We start from the raw sequence: 16,646 nt of genomic DNA on the forward strand, positions 1-16,646 counted from the left end.
ATTACCAGGCCTTCATCTTCATTACATTGGCTTCATCACAGCAAATATGGGAAATGACCAGGATACAACACAATCCAGCAATCACTTAGTGCACTGCAAGGAATGAGTTAGCAAAGCTCAAGTATATTTCTGACGAGAAAGTGTCTGCATTTTAATAAGGGCTAACTGGAATCTGGTAGCACCTCCTGGCAGACTGAGAAAGAAGCAAGTCTGAAGACTAAATTCACAACCTTTACACCAGGGACTGAAGGAGCTAAGGGAACAGCTCTGTGCAGTCTATTCCAAAGCAGGCTGATAGAGGGGAAATTCATCCGTCCGTCTGTTAGTCCTGTACTTCTTTACAGTAATTAATCCAATGTGGGAAAAAGTGAGCTTTTAATCTGCAGAAATATGGCATTCAATTCATTACAAAACAAGCACATCCAAATGGTCCATTCCCAAGGTTAGGGCTGTAAGGTCTATCAACTTTTGTACTGATGAGAGCTTTTTTATTGTTACTGGCCCAGAAAAATCATCACAGAGTAATCATAGACAAGTTCTAGAGTTTCTTATCTCCTCTTACCTTCTCAGCTGGCGTTGCACCCTCTGAAATCAGTGCAAGGCTGAATTAGGACTACATACACAAATCATCTCAGAAGGAAAAACTACCCTGTCCTCCGAGCCACATTTTAGATTTGGGGAAAAATCAGGATTAATTTCATACTCCCATAATCAGAGCTTCAGCCAAAAGCGAGATCTGTTATTAAAATCACAATCCTCAACAACTACTTATTCACACACACCCACAAAACTGAAATATAAAGTTTCGAGGGGCAAACAACCAGACAGGACTCAGAATAGGCTTTGCTTTAGAAGTACAACAGTAAAAATGTTCCACTTTTTCTAAAGTTATAAAAAAAAACGTCTGGCTCCAGAGAAGTAAGTGACACTGAGCCCTCCAACTTAAGTTCGGATGCATGGGGTCATGACAGGAATCAAGTCTGGTGGGCAGCTGTACAGGGAACCCTCCCCTTACAGGGAAGGAGAGAAAAACATAATTAATGTGGGAGAAGAGCTGTAGGACTGCTCATCTATCCAGGTAATGCTGCTCCACAACAGATTTTAAATAATGCAATAAAAATGACTTCTCTCTTCTACAACCACATCCATGTTTGGCCAGGAAGCCATTCCAAATTGGACAGTCCTATGCTGAACTACTAACCATGTGGAACAAAACCGGTGTTTTCTCTGCCATGGGCTGCTTTCCAGTAACTGAATGATGAGGCTGCAATCTCTCCAGCTGCTCCTGGAATCTGTGTCTCCTGTGTTTCTCTTTCATCTGTTCTTCCTTTTGAGATAGTTCTATCTTACTTTCTTCTGTCCTGAAAAATATACACATTCTTTTTTTGCTTTGACTTTTTACTTGGGAGAAAAGACATCCTTGTTCATCTGTTTGCATTTCTTATTCTCATGTTTATACCATACACTTGAGGGTGGATCGTGACGTGAAAGGCTAAAATAGATTTAGAAAGCACTTATGGTGTTTGTGGGGGACACAGGAACTTGTCATTGGGTGAGATCATCTCTCTGAAATAACAAAGAAGAGGAGCAGACCTCAAATTTCTGATAAGCAGTGACAATCTGTTTGGAGACCGAAACATGCCATTTAGCAGAGACTTCATTCCCCATCTCCACACCAAAATACTCAGCCTTCCAGCCATTTCCTTTCCTATCTGCTATTATAGCGGCAAGTTTCCCCTGAAGCAAGACCTTCCATCTTTCTATATTTTGAGCAAGATTTCATCTGCCATTTCCACAGCAAACATGAAGTTCAATTTCTTCACAATCCTTCAAGCCCCAGGTGACTCCACAATTAGAATAGCAAGAAAGAAAACTGAAATATGTTAAAAATCAATGTGAGCTATTATTCAGCAACAACAACAACTCAGATTCTTGCCAAGCTGCAGTCTGCCATCTATGCAGCAGGCTAACAGGTAGACAAAATGGAGTTTTTATAGAACTGATGGAAGCAGTGAGTTTTAGTATCAGGAGCTTCTTGAAGGAACAACCCATAACCAACCATCTGCCATTTAAAATGAGTACATGCCAGCTAAAATGTTTAAGTGATAGGGTAGACAACTGAAAAAGTCTCTGAGCAGGCAGATTCTCGTTTTTTCCAAGGGCTCATACATCAAAGTCAAAATGTTAAATTTCACCCTGAAAATAGTAGGCAGAATGTAGCTTTTGAAAAGTCAGAATAATGGAGATCTCCCAAATAGCTGGGCAGGTGCATAAGGTGGCCATCTGATTTCACTTTAAAATTAGATCTTACACAGAATACACTTCATTAAGCCCAAGGAGGCAGAAGCCCAAGTAACTGGAGAAAACTCTCCACTTTGCTCAATTGTTACCATTGTTATTTCTCTCTTCTAGCTTTCCAAGGAACTCCTGTGGTAAAAACAGGTCCTCATGGTTATACTTTGCCCCACTGAGCTCTTGCTCTTTTCTCAATGACAGAGTGAAAATTGCTTTGTTCAGGGGAAATAAAAAAAAAGTTACAGGAATGAATTAGATTATAACTCTCCCAATATTGGTGCAAGGAGACAGACCCTTCCTGACTTATTTTCTATGATGCTATGCATAGTAAATTTCAGTTTTGTTCTTCATAAAGGTGATCAATACTGTTACCCTCCTACCTATAATCAAGACTAAAGAAAACATCTAAATTTACCATGTCAGAAGTGCCACAGTAAGCCATGTCTAATCCTAGGCCAATTCTCTGATCTACCAAGTCTGGCAGCCTCTAAAATGTTAAGCAACAGCTGCCAAGTTTGACCATCTTTCTAGGTAAGAAAACCAGACGCATCCTTTTGCTCCAACTTACATACCAGATAAGCCATGTTCTTTAGTCTTACACAATTATCTAATTACAATTAGATAAGCCCTAATCAAAACCACTGGTGACTTTTCTTGTGCAATACCTTGGCAATTCTGTTGCGGGTAGAGGGGACTCTGGAACGTTTCCTGAATGTTGAATGTTCTCAGCTTCTACTTCGCTTTTTCTTTCTGTGTCAGCTCCATTGCTCCCCTGACTTGACAAGGGGACATCTCTTTTCTCTGGTTGCAGTCTCAGTTTCCTGGAAATCACCTTCGTTGTCTCTTCTCTCAGTTTACGATATTGTTTTTGACTGAGTTTAGAGGCACCCATCTCTTCCAGACTTTCTGGATCTTGTTTTGTGCCTCTGAGTCTTTCAGCTGGGGTAGGTGCATCATGAAGAAGCTCTGAGGCTTCTTTACGGGCTGTACGGAGTTGTTGCAGTAGCAAGCTTTTCCCTGAGCAACTCCTCCTGCAGAGGAATAAAAAAAAAAAAAAAAAGATTAAATCAAGATAAAGCATTACATGAATAAATTTATGCTCTGAACAACTTCTCATTAGTAACAGCTCAAAAAAAAGACTGGACATCTACACAGATTAATAGCTGTTGCTAAAAGCAGCACCAGCATACAGGTAACACCACAGTGACAGAATGTGAATCCAGTCTTAATAGGTATTTCTTACCTCTCCTGGATTTCAGGCAGAAGAGACAACTAACTACTAGAAGAGCCCTGAATAATTGTAACGTTGGCATGGAAATAAGGTCTGCAGATTTTTGTCTTCTTTGGATATGGGTACTGGGACTCAAATACAGAGAGGAAGAGTTCTGATAACTTAGGATTTTTAAGTGTTTAGCTTCATTTCACCTATGCCTCCACCAAGTTATTGTGACTGCTGTATTGTCAGCAGTACAGTATTTTGATTGTATTCTGCTGTGAAATGTCCTCATGACATTGTAAGCAGATACGGTTATTTTGTCTTGCAGTTCCATTCAGTGATGAAGCTCCCAGGTTATCTGCTACAGGAAGACTGTCATCTATTTGTAGCAAATATACCTTGTTTTAGTAGTAGCTGAACAGCACATGGATTAAGTGACGGATTGCTCCAGTTGGATATTGATGTTGCAGTTAGGTGGTGTGTTTGAGTACATAGCATCATAGTGCTCTACTAATCCCAACTAAACGTGCTTCTTGGAACAAAGAAAATCCAGATGGAGAGTATTCTTAAGGATTTCACTTCTCCTGCTATCACATCACCAATCCAGAGCCACCACATCAACATTTACATTGACAGCTCTGACACTAAGGAGAATGCTTAAGTAGTGTGAGCACGTTAACACCTTCCACGCTGGATACCCAGATCACAGCATCAAGCCTGCTGGAGTTCAAGAAGCATTTGGACAATGCTCTCAGATATATGGCTTCATTTTTGGGTGGTCCTATGTAAGGCAGGAGATGGACTCAGTGATCTTTGTGGGTCCCTTCCAACTCAGTATGATTCTGGACTGTACAATACTCAGCATTTACAAGATGAGTGACTCGGACTCTAGGCTGTGACAATAGACCCCATCTACACAGATGTGGGCTCCTGATTATTTTCCTAACTTTTTTTTTCCTGAGCAGTGTGTCTAGAAGAATGTTCTGAAACAGTTAGAGCTGCAGGATAACACTGACCTCAGGCAAAGAGTTAGAGCCCTTAGAGCTTTGTCACAGAGTAAGTCAAACAAGAATGGACCAGGTGAGACAAAGAACGGTTTGTCTCAAACAAGTCTCTGAGAGTTATTGACCTTCGTCTCTGGTATGTTTAAATGGAGACCCAAACTTGTATTGTGTTCTTCTGTAGTACACTCAGAAAATAAAGTAGGACTTCTGGGAGAAGGGCATATACTGGAGAACAGCCTTATAGTATAGTGCTAGAGATGGCACTGAACTATCTGACCACTCTGGCAATAAACCAGAGTATTTTCCATGCTAAGGAAGTGCCTGGAGATCTTAAGACTACAAGACTATCACTCCAAGGCCCTAACATGTAGGTATATTGCGCTACAGCATACATTGCCATATTTAATAACTCCATCCAAATAAAAGTGAAAATAGCACTGAACCCATGCAAATGATGAGATTGGGATCTTGCGCTGCTGAGACCATGAGGCTTTCTTAGAAACAGAACTGAATAATGTTTGCCATGTTTCATTTGTGTATTTACTTCAACACCATTAAAACAAATCAAAATCCACTCAGCTAAGCTGTTCTCCATCACACCAGATTTTCACTGATGCAACTTCTGCATTTGCCTCAGTGACAGTGAGAGTTCCCCAAGCATCATCACATCCCCATTTTCTGATGGTTTTGAATTAGATGTCATAAGTTACTCTGAGTATTCAGCTCTGTTCCTTGCCAAGTCATTTATTCTTTCAGACTATTAAAAAAGAGTAAGAATAATTGGCTGGCACAACAATACAAAGTGTTCTGCCTGTCCTCTGTACTGCTGTAACGTGAACTTACATGCATCAGGTTTCTAAATATAATACAGAAGATAAATACAGTAAGATGTTTAAAACTTGACATACCTGTTTCACATTTAATGTATGTCTAAAAACCTATGGGTATGAATCAAGCCCTAAGTTTAGTAACAGGAAAAGGCTGACATCTGTGCCTATTGAAGAATCTCCGTTTTAGGATTCCATGACTATATATACACACACACACATCTAAACAATTAAGGAGAACTGTGAGCATCTGTGCCCACATAACGTATTCAATATTCTCTCGAAGTCAACATGCATTCTAGCCTATTTTATTACTGCTAAAAATAAAGGCTTGTCTGAGTCAATTTGCTGTAACATTTTCAAAGTTTGGTTCCAAGTCATTTAAAAGCAGTTCTCATATCACTTAAATGTGTCTGGAGAAAGAGTCAGGTTTCCCAGCCACCCATGTCTACTCTGTCTTTTATGCTACTGCCACACAGCTGTAAAGTAGCACAGTGCTATACCATCTCACTCCAAGCAGCTTCTAACTTCACTATCTTTACCATGCAACAGAGATCTGGGGCCAGACTGAAACACTTTCATTATTAGGTTGGGCACTTTTGCTGTGAAAACCAGGAATGGAGATATTTCAGTATGTGAGGTCTCACTCTAATCACTCTTAGGGGAATTATTTTAATTTTGTAACGCTTGAATTAGGGTCAAGGTAAAGAATCTTACATCCTCCTTTCTGTTTGGTCCTTAATTGTCACAGTCTCTTCTTCTTCTTCAGTGGAGCTGTCACCTGCACTATGAAATAAATTAGATACTGTTACTTGACTTCATTCAAACTGTGTGTTAGATTTCAGTCAATTCTAAGATGCAAATTTAGATCCATTAGGAAAAACAGGAGACACTTCTAGGGCTGATCTTTGGGTCTTATGGATAGCTCTTCACACTATTACTCCAGCAAGGCAAAGAAAAAAAAAAAAAGCAAACAACACTCAAGCAATTCTAGATCATAATGTGTTAGTTGCACTCTGCTGCTTATTAACAAGTCTTCTTGTGGTGACTGTTTTTTTTGGTCTCTTGCTGCAGTAAGTAGGCATCTTGAGAAGGAAGCAAAGAGCTACCTCAGACACCATTAGTTCTGAAGAAGGGACACATCTGCCAGAATGTGTTGCAGACTGAGAAGAACTGGGCCTCCTATAGCCTATATAGAGCCCTCTTATCACACAGGAGGCTGAGAAATCATCACGTTGCTTGCCAGGAATGTAGTCAAGGAAGTCCATTTCATACACAGTGCTGTCAAATGCTAGCCCAATTCCAACAGACAGCTGCAAGCATTGCTGTGCAATCACTGCCCACTCCTTCATAGATGGGAAACTTTCTAAATGTTATTCCAGGGATGATTTGCATGTCCCTTCTGCGTTGCCTGCATCCCTGCACCTTTACACATTCTGAGACAAGATATTCTCTCCTCAAAATACTTTCATGCTCAGCTATGGGCTGTGCCTTCCTATTAAGGTCACAGAGGTGTGTAAGAAGAGAAAACTTTAAAAGTTTATTTCACAAATGTGAGATACAGACAGAAGGTTTCTTCCGACTTCCCACTTTGGTATTGACTTCTAATAATAAAGCCAGAATTTACCTTTGGTTCTCATCATGGAACGTTACTGACTTCTGTGGTTTAGCATCTCTTAAATCAATGTACACAGTTTGAGGCTCTGGCAGGCAGGCTAATCTCATTGTGTCCATCCTTGGAGAACTTGGTAAAGATGACAGGAAGGCAACATCCCTAAGTACAGAAAGCATTTTTTTTTTTTTTTTTAAACACATTCTCTCCCTTATCCTGAGGAGAAATCCTGCAGGGCACAGATTACGATTGAAACTGGACTGTGAAAGAAGCTTTGTGCTTGGCTACCACACCAATTCAAACTCTTTTGCCTGCTATCCACCACCTTCCAGAGCTCAACTCAAAGATTCAGCTCCCCGCCAGGAATACAGGTCACAGGCAGCAAAATGAGGGATATTTAGTTCTTAAAAACTGACGCTGTCAAATTGTTCTGTAGAACAAAGAGAGGCAGTTACTGTACCCAATAACTTATAAGATCCCAGTGTCAATCAGCAAAACCAGGCCCCTTTTTTCTCTCTGCCTCCTGTGGCAAGTCCATTTTATCCTTCAGAGCATACAAAGTATAAGTCATCTTCATGGCTCTTCCTGCTCTGCCAGCAAGGAGACTTTTAGCAATGTTAGTATTTAAATTAGTATTTTAGCTAAATCAGGACCAGTAAGAGAAACTGCAAGCCTTAGAATTAACCCAAATGACAAAAAAAACACATGGCCACGATCATTTGCTCACCTTGTTCCTCTTCCTTTTCCATTCATTTCAAGTCTGGCAAGATCTAAACAGAACTGGTAGAGAAAGCTCAGGTGGCAGGATACTGCCTGTTTATTATCAAACGTACATGAATGACTGAGTCATTGTCTTTTAACACCACTACAACATATTCCAACAACAACACAAACTTTCTGCAGAGGCTAGAGAGAAAAGAACCTAGAGAACACCATGAGTTTCCAAGCATCTCCACCACCAATTGCAGCTACCTACTGTACATGACGATTGGAGCAAAGGACCTACTTCTTATTCTTTTGCTCTTCTTGAGAGGAGATCTTGGTTGATGGCCTCCTGTGGCATGGCGACATTGTCCTGGACTGCCTGCCACACAGCTCTGCTAGTTTTTCCATGAGCTGATGTTCTGATCTACACCTGAAGATCTCTATGAGACAACAACAAAAGTCACCATTTGTGGTATATTGGGTGATCCAGTGGCAGAAGACCCTTTCCCAGTTATAATAGCACACATTTCTCTACAGCCTGTCAGAAGAAGGAGGATAAAAATACTGTTGATGTAAATCACCTCTCACTAAATTCACTCCAAACCTTTATCTGTCTTGCCTCTGATTCACTCTTAGACTATGACAGGCCACAAAGCACTTTTTGCAAGCTACAAAAGCAAGACAGAATCTTAAGGGAAGCTAATCAGTTAAAAAAAAAAAAAAAATGCATTTTAAAGAGGCAGTCAAAAAGCTACCATGGTTTCAACATTCAAGAAGATGCTGCAGGAATGATTTGAACATATGAAGCTGAGTTTTCTTTATTTTTATATGTTTTCAGCAAAGTTGGTATTAATTTAGCAGTATTACCATGATCTGCTGAAGAGAAGGCAAATTCTGCATGAATGCTATCTTTCTGCTGCTTCTGTTCCTCCAGAATCTTGTCTAGATCCCATTTCTCAATATTCTGAAAGAAGAGAACCAAACTGTGAAGGAAAATTCACCACCAAAAGATTGCTACTAAATAAGAGTTCCTTTGACTTGCACACTTTGTGGTAACTCCATCTGATTCTTCTGCCTTACATAAACACAAAAGTGACACAAAATTTTACCTTACTTATCCCGAGCACTGCACTACTGTCACCTGCTAGTACATGAACTGCTGGGTCACTCTGGATATAGCTGCTTAAACACAAGCCTCAAAAATTGGCATGACTGGCAAAGGGATATGTACTGCTTGAACAGGGCTTTTTTCTGTTATTAGCAAGGCTCTGCGTAGGCAAGCACAGTATAATTACTAAAAGAACTGTTCCGAATGAACTGATGCTCATTCAGATATAACACAGGTGGAGAACCTTCTCCTTCCCTACCTGAAAAAAACTGCAATGTCTAAAAGATGTTTCCAGAATAGACTGAATTGACAGCTCCTTAAAGGAAAAAATGGAAGCCCACCTTAAATATCCACCTGACTCTTCCCTCCATACACTGGGACATACCTTATATCCTCCAGATGGCCTAGCCTTCCACATGTACTCACATGCAGGGAGAGTCTTTTCAACAGCATGTGTGCCCCTGCATCCCTCAAAGCCAGCAGCAGGACCAGATCCCTGCAGTTTATTTTCCTCTGTCCACCCTCCAAGTACTATTTTCCTCTCCCTTTCACCATCTTAGAAAGATGAAGTCCCTGACACTCCCCCTAACTTGCTTTGTTAAACAGATCCACTGAGAAGTGCTGTAAAGAACAGGATGTGTTTATCTCTTTGGATACTGCTTCTATTCAGCTGCCTTATCCACATCCATTGGGTTTTTTTCTCTGAGAATCATGAATGCCTTTGATACAGACTCTAGAAAACCACTGTAGATAGTGAAACAGGCTAAAAGATGGTCTGACACAAGGCCAGTCAGCATCAGCTGGGATATCACAGCTGCTTATCCCAAACTGAAGACAGGATCATCAATTTTGTTAGCTCAAATCACACGTACACTGGCTGAAGATACGCTCACTGTGCACACCACCCATTTAGGTATGAGAACCAGTCTGTGATGACAAAGGCTCCCAGGCATTTCAGACACTGCCTGCTTTCCCCTCCGAATATTTAATGTGAAGTTTCATTTAAAATAAGATATGCACATCTAGTCTGAAGCACCAGAACTTAAAAGTATTTATATATATATATTTTTTTTAATTGTCATAATAGCCAATTTCTTTTTATGTCACAACTAGAATTACCCTGTGTTTTGTGTGACTGTTTATGGACTTTAGAGAAGCAAAATCAGCCTTGAAAACAGCTTCACCTTGTAAAAACCTCAGTCATTTGCCCCTCCCAATCAAGAGTCGATTCTCACTCTTTCCAGAGCAATAAATCTTTGTGCATAGCTGAACCGTGATCAGATCTATTCTAATATTACAGGCCACAGCTGATGCAATGTTGAAGGCTGATGCTAGCCACAAGCTGAAGTCTCTCACATCGCCATAAGCTAATCTTGGTTCAACAAGATCATTGAGATGTATTGGTCTGGAAGAGCGAGTGACTGACAGCTGAGCTCGCTACAAGGAGAACCACATCACGGTTCAGTACAGGTGCTGTTTTATCGGACAGCCTGGAGGGAAAGACCATGCGTGCTTTTATGCTATGATGCAACCGACACTCAACAGTACTGCTTGAATATCAACTATTATAATAAAAAGACTAAATTATCATCTAACTTGCAGTAGTAAGTCTTTATCCTCCTATGCTTTAATAGGAATGAGACTATCGTAAGGTATTGCAAGGGTACAGAAGAGTAAGAAATCAAAATCTACAGGATTAAATTTCAAACACAGAGAGGGACTTAAATATTCATTAAGGAAGAAAAAAATGTTTCTCAAATGAACTAATATAATTTCTTCTGATTCCAAACATATTAGTTTTAACAATTTTAATTGACAAATTGAGGTACCTTGCTGAGCTGGGAAGTAGCAATCTGATTTCAAATCTAAACATATACGCCATGCATGCAAAGGATGCAGCTTTGCCCTCACTGTTGTGAAGTGAGAATACACCAAGCCTGGTCTCAGAACGCACACAAAAGCATCAGGCTTCAGTTCACTAAAGTCAGTGATACCAAACATGTTCTAAAGGCAAAACCACACCTCTCCAAGTAACAGAGCAACTGACTCGTGCTAAGTGAGCTGGGAATTAAACCTAGAACCACTTGCAAAATAAAAATCCCTCCAATAACGGCATGATTAAATGGTTCAGCACAATGCAAAAAGAAAGGCAAGCACTGTCACTCTTTGCCTGTACTAGCAGAGCTCCAACATCAAAAAGTTATGGTTTTGGTTTTTATTTTTAAGAGTGAAGATCTCAGGAACCCTGACTGCTCTTTTCTTACCTCCAGCATTACTACACTGCTGCAAGAGAGACAAGATACTGGAAAACCAGAAAGCTCACTGTTTTAACAGAAAGCCTGCAAACAGAAGAGATCCCTTACCTTCCCAGGGACTGCTGCAGTGGCTGGTGTTCCTGAATGAGAGCTCAAACCATGCCGCTGACCAGCAACTTTTGCTACCATTACAGACTGTCAATGGCAGCTCCACAAGACAAAGAGAAGCTTCTTAGCAGTTTGTATCTTGTACAACCCAACAAAACTCAAATTTGGGACAACAACAAAGAAAAATGCTGTGGCATGTGCAGAATTCAGCATTTTGGTTCTGTATTTTAGTAAGATTATGCAAACAATGCCCTAGCCCTTCTACCTCACAAACAGCACACTAAAAGCATTTGTCTGGGCTGCTCACCTGCGAGGACAGATGGGTTTGTTCTTGAAGGTGGCCAGCGGTAGAAGTTTCTTCCTTAACTCTTCTTTCTAGACTGTCGCTCATGCCATGGGAAGGAGGCTTGACATTTAGCTCTGGCTGGCCTGGTGATGGCTCTAGATATATTTTTGAGAGTATCTTTGTCTTTATCAGCTTTCTCCTTTCTTTTTTACTGCCCAGCTCTTCCACTAATGATGCTGTATTAAGCCAAGAGTTCACTCTTTCCTTGGCCTGTTGCCTGCTCAGCTCTTGCTCTTCAAGTCCATCTGTGGAATCTGCAAGAGGTTCTTCAGAAAAAATAGCTCCCTTTTGGCCTGGAATTTCTTCAGCATGGCTGGCAAGACTGGAAGTCTCATCTTTAATCACCAGTACATGTTCTCTTGCACTAACTTGGGCACCATCTGTTTTTTTCTGAAAGCCAAAACTTTTCAGATCTCCATTCCAGATCTCCCATGGATATCTTCCTGTTTCCTTCACTTGCTACAGGTAGAGAAAATACACACATGCACAAAGTCACATCTCCCTGAGCTAAAGAAGCTGACAATAAACCAAAACAAAGTGACTGGCAGATAGCAACTCCAACTCAGACACCATCTGCTAGCAGCACACACCACGTCCATCACAGAAAACAGTAAGACTGTTTACTTTGCAAAGACTATAGCTTCAGGATGTGCGAAGCGCCCTTGAAATTAATTTGCCTTACATCTGCTCATTACACGCCACTTCTTACACTGAGATAAATGAATGGGGATAAAGCAGCGCAGTAAGTTAGTTCTTCCAGGACAAAATAAGGCCAGGTGGCTCCTCTCCCAGCTTCTCATGACACCTAGTCTTCATCAGTGCAGATGCAATGTAATCATTTTATCTCAGAACACCGGTACAAGGGCTCAACTCCCTACTCATCCTCCTTAGTACACTGCCAATAGGAATTCTGCTTTTTCTAGGTATGTAAAATGGTGGCTGAAACCATTTCAAGCTGTCTAAAACTTAGAAGCCATTGCACAGCACTACTGTTAACACACAGCTGTGGCTTCAGCTGAGCTGCAGGTAACATTCCAGTACTGAGCTTCTTATAGAGAAGTCCACAGACTCAGTGAGCAGCATCGCCTGCCTTAAGGGCTCTGTGTTATTGCCAACCCACGAATACTTGCGTGGTCTTTCTGACTAGAAACTGGGCACCTGTTCTCACATGACAAACTGTGCCTTCCCACTCCATATGCACCATCATGTGCATTAACCATAACAAAATTCATTAGATTTAGAAGAGACTGAAAGGTTTCTTGAGACAGGACCACAAGCAAAGAAAAGGCTAGTACTTCACAAAGGAAAGGTGGGACACACATCATCTTGAGACAGGACCACAAGCAAAGAAAAGACTAGTATTTAACAAAGAAAAGGTGGAATACACATCACTAGGATCTAAGGTGTGCCATAGCCATAAAAAAGGTAAAAGGAAAATAATGAAAACAAGATGATGGGACCAAAAAAAAGTCTGAAAGCACACAAGCAGAGAAAGCTTAAAAGGGTCACTATATATAGAAAAAAAAAAGACCTAATTTCCAACGGGAGAAGGTACTGGGGACCATGTTCTTCTGTCATGCTATTCAGCCAAATAGGTCAGATAACAGCAGCTGCCTACACTGGAGAGGAGCCGAAAAGGGGGTTACAGTAATACAACCTGCTCACAACAGCCAACAACCTGCGTGTCAGCGTCTTCCAGGGAGAACTCCAGCAATTCTTCTGACAGGTCAGGAATTAAGTTGGGATGCTCTCGATGGAAGATAAAAAGCTCCTCATCACTCTCACAATCAGACTGTCAACAGAGAAGAAAAGTTAAATAGAAGATTAAACTTCACTTAAATGCTTGTTTTGTGGTAACAAATTCTATGTTGTCACCACCCAACTGAAGTTCAGAAACCACCATTTTCTCCTCAATCACATCTCTATTAGACAGCCTGACACTCAGCAACCTAGACTGTCTTAAAATAGCCTAATATTTGAGCAAGCTACAGTAGTAAAAAACAGGTAAAACATTGAATTGCCCCAGAGTGTGGTAACTAACAGTCCTCTGAGCAAAGTAATGAAAGGGGTGTGTGAGCCCTGAAGATCCTAAATGATTCTTTGTACTGCCTTATTTACCCCTTGGGAAGCAGCAAGAGCAGAGCTGCTCCCTAAAGGAGGATCAGGCAGAAACATAAGTGCCTCACCAGCTAGGACTCAGAACCTCACTACCGAAGAGGAATAAGCAAGATAGGCCAGAAGCAGTGGGCACGTGGAGCTAAGAACCCATGCTATAAGGTCAGACTGCAGTGAGGATGTATGCCCGAGGCTAAGTGGAAAATCAATTCATGAGTCAAAGCCTGGATCAAGGCAGATCTCTGGCTGAAGACCAGCACTCCTCTAACAGAGCCCAGACTGAAAGTAAAGGCCCAGGGCTGAGTTTAAATAGAGCTGCTGGGCCAGTGGGTGTGGGTGGAAGCTCCAGGTGAGGCTGGTCAGGGCCATAAAGGCTTGTTATTGCACTCAAGGCTCTGATATTCACTGTTCAGAATGTAAATCACTATCTATACTCGGTTGGACAGAGCTTAAATAGTTTTAAAAATCTCTTTTCTGAACGTAAAGTGCATGTTTGACATGGATTCTTACGCACAGACAACAAAGAGAGAATAAGCAGCTTTCCTGCAGTTAGGACCCTGGCTTCCTGCTTGTCTCATTGTTTTGCAAGTGTCTATTTTCACTAAGCCACATTGTGGAGAACTCTCTCTGGCAAAATTAATTTTTCCTAATGTAGACGAAAGCGCAACGTAACTTCTTTCCCCTTAATAAAATGCATATGAAGGTAATGAAAGTACTGCAGGGCAAAAGACACTATTTGTCAGTGCCACTTGCGATGCAGGAGCACAGCCCGCTGAGGTTACAGATCCCAGACACACAAATGCATCTTCCCGCAAGTGGAAACCACTGGGCAAAGGTGCAGCAGGGAAACCACAGGCTCAGCAGGCTACTGGTTTACATTAAGCAGGAGAGGGATTGTACAAGCAGATCCTTTGAATGTAAATTAAGGGTAGTATGTAAATGCCAAATAGACTACAGCAGTTCCTGCAGCAGGAAATTTGTTCCACATGTGATAGAAACAAAGGATTTGGAGATTTTTTATGAGTAAAAAAATGGTCAATGTGATGTATAGATTGGTATTTAGCATAAAAATACAAAGCTATCTCTCTGCCATAGCTTTATTGCACACTTATAGAACAAGAATGACCAGAAATCATTCCTGAGTGTTGACGTTTAATCTGTACTGCATAGACATGCCTGAAAATGCAACAGTGGCTTTAAATAACTAACCCAGGATGTAGGTAGGGAGGAACTGGGAAACAGTAAGGCCATATAACTTGTCCAACACCTATGTTCCTGATAGAGCCAGGTGCAGAAAACAGGTCATGGAATCTGTGTCTCCTCTTTATCCACTCCATCACACTGCTTCTCATCACTGATTATTAACAGGCAATAAATAGCCCATGAAGGCACTTCTGACTCCTTCATGGCTCACAAGACTCCCTCTGTATCATTAAGGGGCATGCTAAATTGGAATAAAACTCCTAAATAAATTTCCTGAAGAGTTCAAAAGCATTTTTTCACAGTTACATGCTTGACAATTAACAAAATATTTTGATTTGGACCTGAGGCCACTAATAATCAAGTCTTGAGACCCACTATCACCTCGGAAAAGTCAATGCAGGTAGAACTGAAGAACAGAAATCAATGTGGCTTTGTGAGAATTACAGGCAGGGAAAAAAAGTAGAATCCAGGAATCAAATACCAGACAAATGCTTCTTCCGGGGGACCACAAAGGCTTCAGGAGCACGTCTTTCCTGTGATCCTCATACATAGAAAAACTTTCTGTATGGGCCCACTGCCTGGCCAGTACATTATTAGAACGAGGAACCCAATACTCTCAAGGATAAAACCTTAGCATTTCATCTTGGATCAGTTGTATGATTCTTTCATCCTGTGTTTTTGACTGAACAAACTAAGCAGAAATGCGGGGTCATTCTGCAAGGTGTCTGCTGCCCGCTCCTTCCCAACCTAGCGATATCAGCATCTGGAGAAATCAGTCCCACTTCGAGGTTCCGAAGAACACAGTGAATGATAGCAATTACACTGACAATTAGAGGTAACGCTGTGGGTTAACGCACACCGTAACGATACTCAGAATGCACAAGTACACCATTAAGGATAACATGCTAGGCAAAGATGACCTTGATTTTGAGATTTTTTTTCTAAAAGACAGTGATAAAGGTAGGCAGGTTCCAGTGCTTACTGTGGAAGTGTCAGAGTCCAGAGATGGGAGCTGATCTTTCACTGCAGCAAGTATAGCTCCCCACTGCAAGGCTCTGTTACTCTGAACAGGGGCTGTAGGAGGCTCAGGTGGGTGCTCTGTATCCTCACTTTGCCCTTCTGAGGCCATTAGAACAGCTTCCCTTCAATCAAATGAAAGATGAACTTAAGTACACCACAGGAAAGAAAGCAAGGGAACAACAGAACAGAGCAAGAACAAAGTGTGTGCATTCAGTGTCGGCAGAATTCTCAGCGCTCCCGGGGTTTTCATGGTCAGCAGTGAACATTAGGATCTGCATTCCTCGACTCACTCTTTCCCACCTTAACTCACAGCACTCAGAGCTTTCTGCCCCACTCCCCGTACACATGCACAACTGGGGCCTCTCCAAGGCCATTTTAGCCCCTCATTTATAAAGAACTCCCAGGATTGTTAGCTGGACTGGCTTGTCATTGTGTTCTTAGGAAAGCCTGTTCTCACCGCCTGCACTGGGAGGGAGGACAAGACCGACACCTCTGCTCTATTTACTCCTCTTTCCCATTTCCCCTCATGTTCCCCTCCTCACTGATCCAACAATAGATAAATGATTTACGCTTGCTTTTTGTCATTGGATTTGTACAAAAATAGCTGAGAACAGGCACGCTCTTGGATTTTGACCTCTTATAGGATTTTTAAAGCAGACTCCTTCCTTGTGTTTTCCTTGATGCACAAGAGGAATCAAGGGACTACTGCTGTGCTAGCAAGTTGAATAATTAACCCTCATGGAAAACCTTTGCTTTTAAGTTTTTATGCCAAAATTGCATGGCTTCTTGGGGAATCAAAAGCAGGAATAAATCAGTACTGTTTGGCGAGAAA

At 41.3% G+C, this 16,646-nt stretch overlaps 1 protein-coding gene across 1 annotated transcript in view; it reads right to left on the reverse strand.

The window, feature by feature from the left end:
• DNAAF8 (dynein axonemal assembly factor 8) overlaps nt 1-15,923 on the reverse strand; it is a gene marked incomplete at both ends in the record, with an annotated part of 95,156 nt that extends 79,233 nt beyond the window's left edge. Inside the window, 9 exons of the mRNA XM_084295756.1 lie at nt 1,202-1,361; nt 2,961-3,326; nt 6,060-6,128; nt 6,970-7,116; nt 7,961-8,099; nt 8,527-8,623; nt 11,438-11,935; nt 13,155-13,268; nt 15,777-15,923. Coding sequence (XP_084151882.1) covers nt 1,202-1,361; nt 2,961-3,326; nt 6,060-6,128; nt 6,970-7,116; nt 7,961-8,099; nt 8,527-8,623; nt 11,438-11,935; nt 13,155-13,268; nt 15,777-15,923 — 1,737 coding nt within the window. The remainder of the gene's footprint in view (nt 1-1,201; nt 1,362-2,960; nt 3,327-6,059; nt 6,129-6,969; nt 7,117-7,960; nt 8,100-8,526; nt 8,624-11,437; nt 11,936-13,154; nt 13,269-15,776) is intronic.
• Nucleotides 15,924-16,646: the final 723 nt, after the last annotated feature.

This window comes from Netta rufina (assembly GCF_964035555.1).
Source record: "Netta rufina genome assembly, chromosome: 15".
NCBI classification, from domain to species: domain Eukaryota; kingdom Metazoa; phylum Chordata; class Aves; order Anseriformes; family Anatidae; genus Netta; species Netta rufina.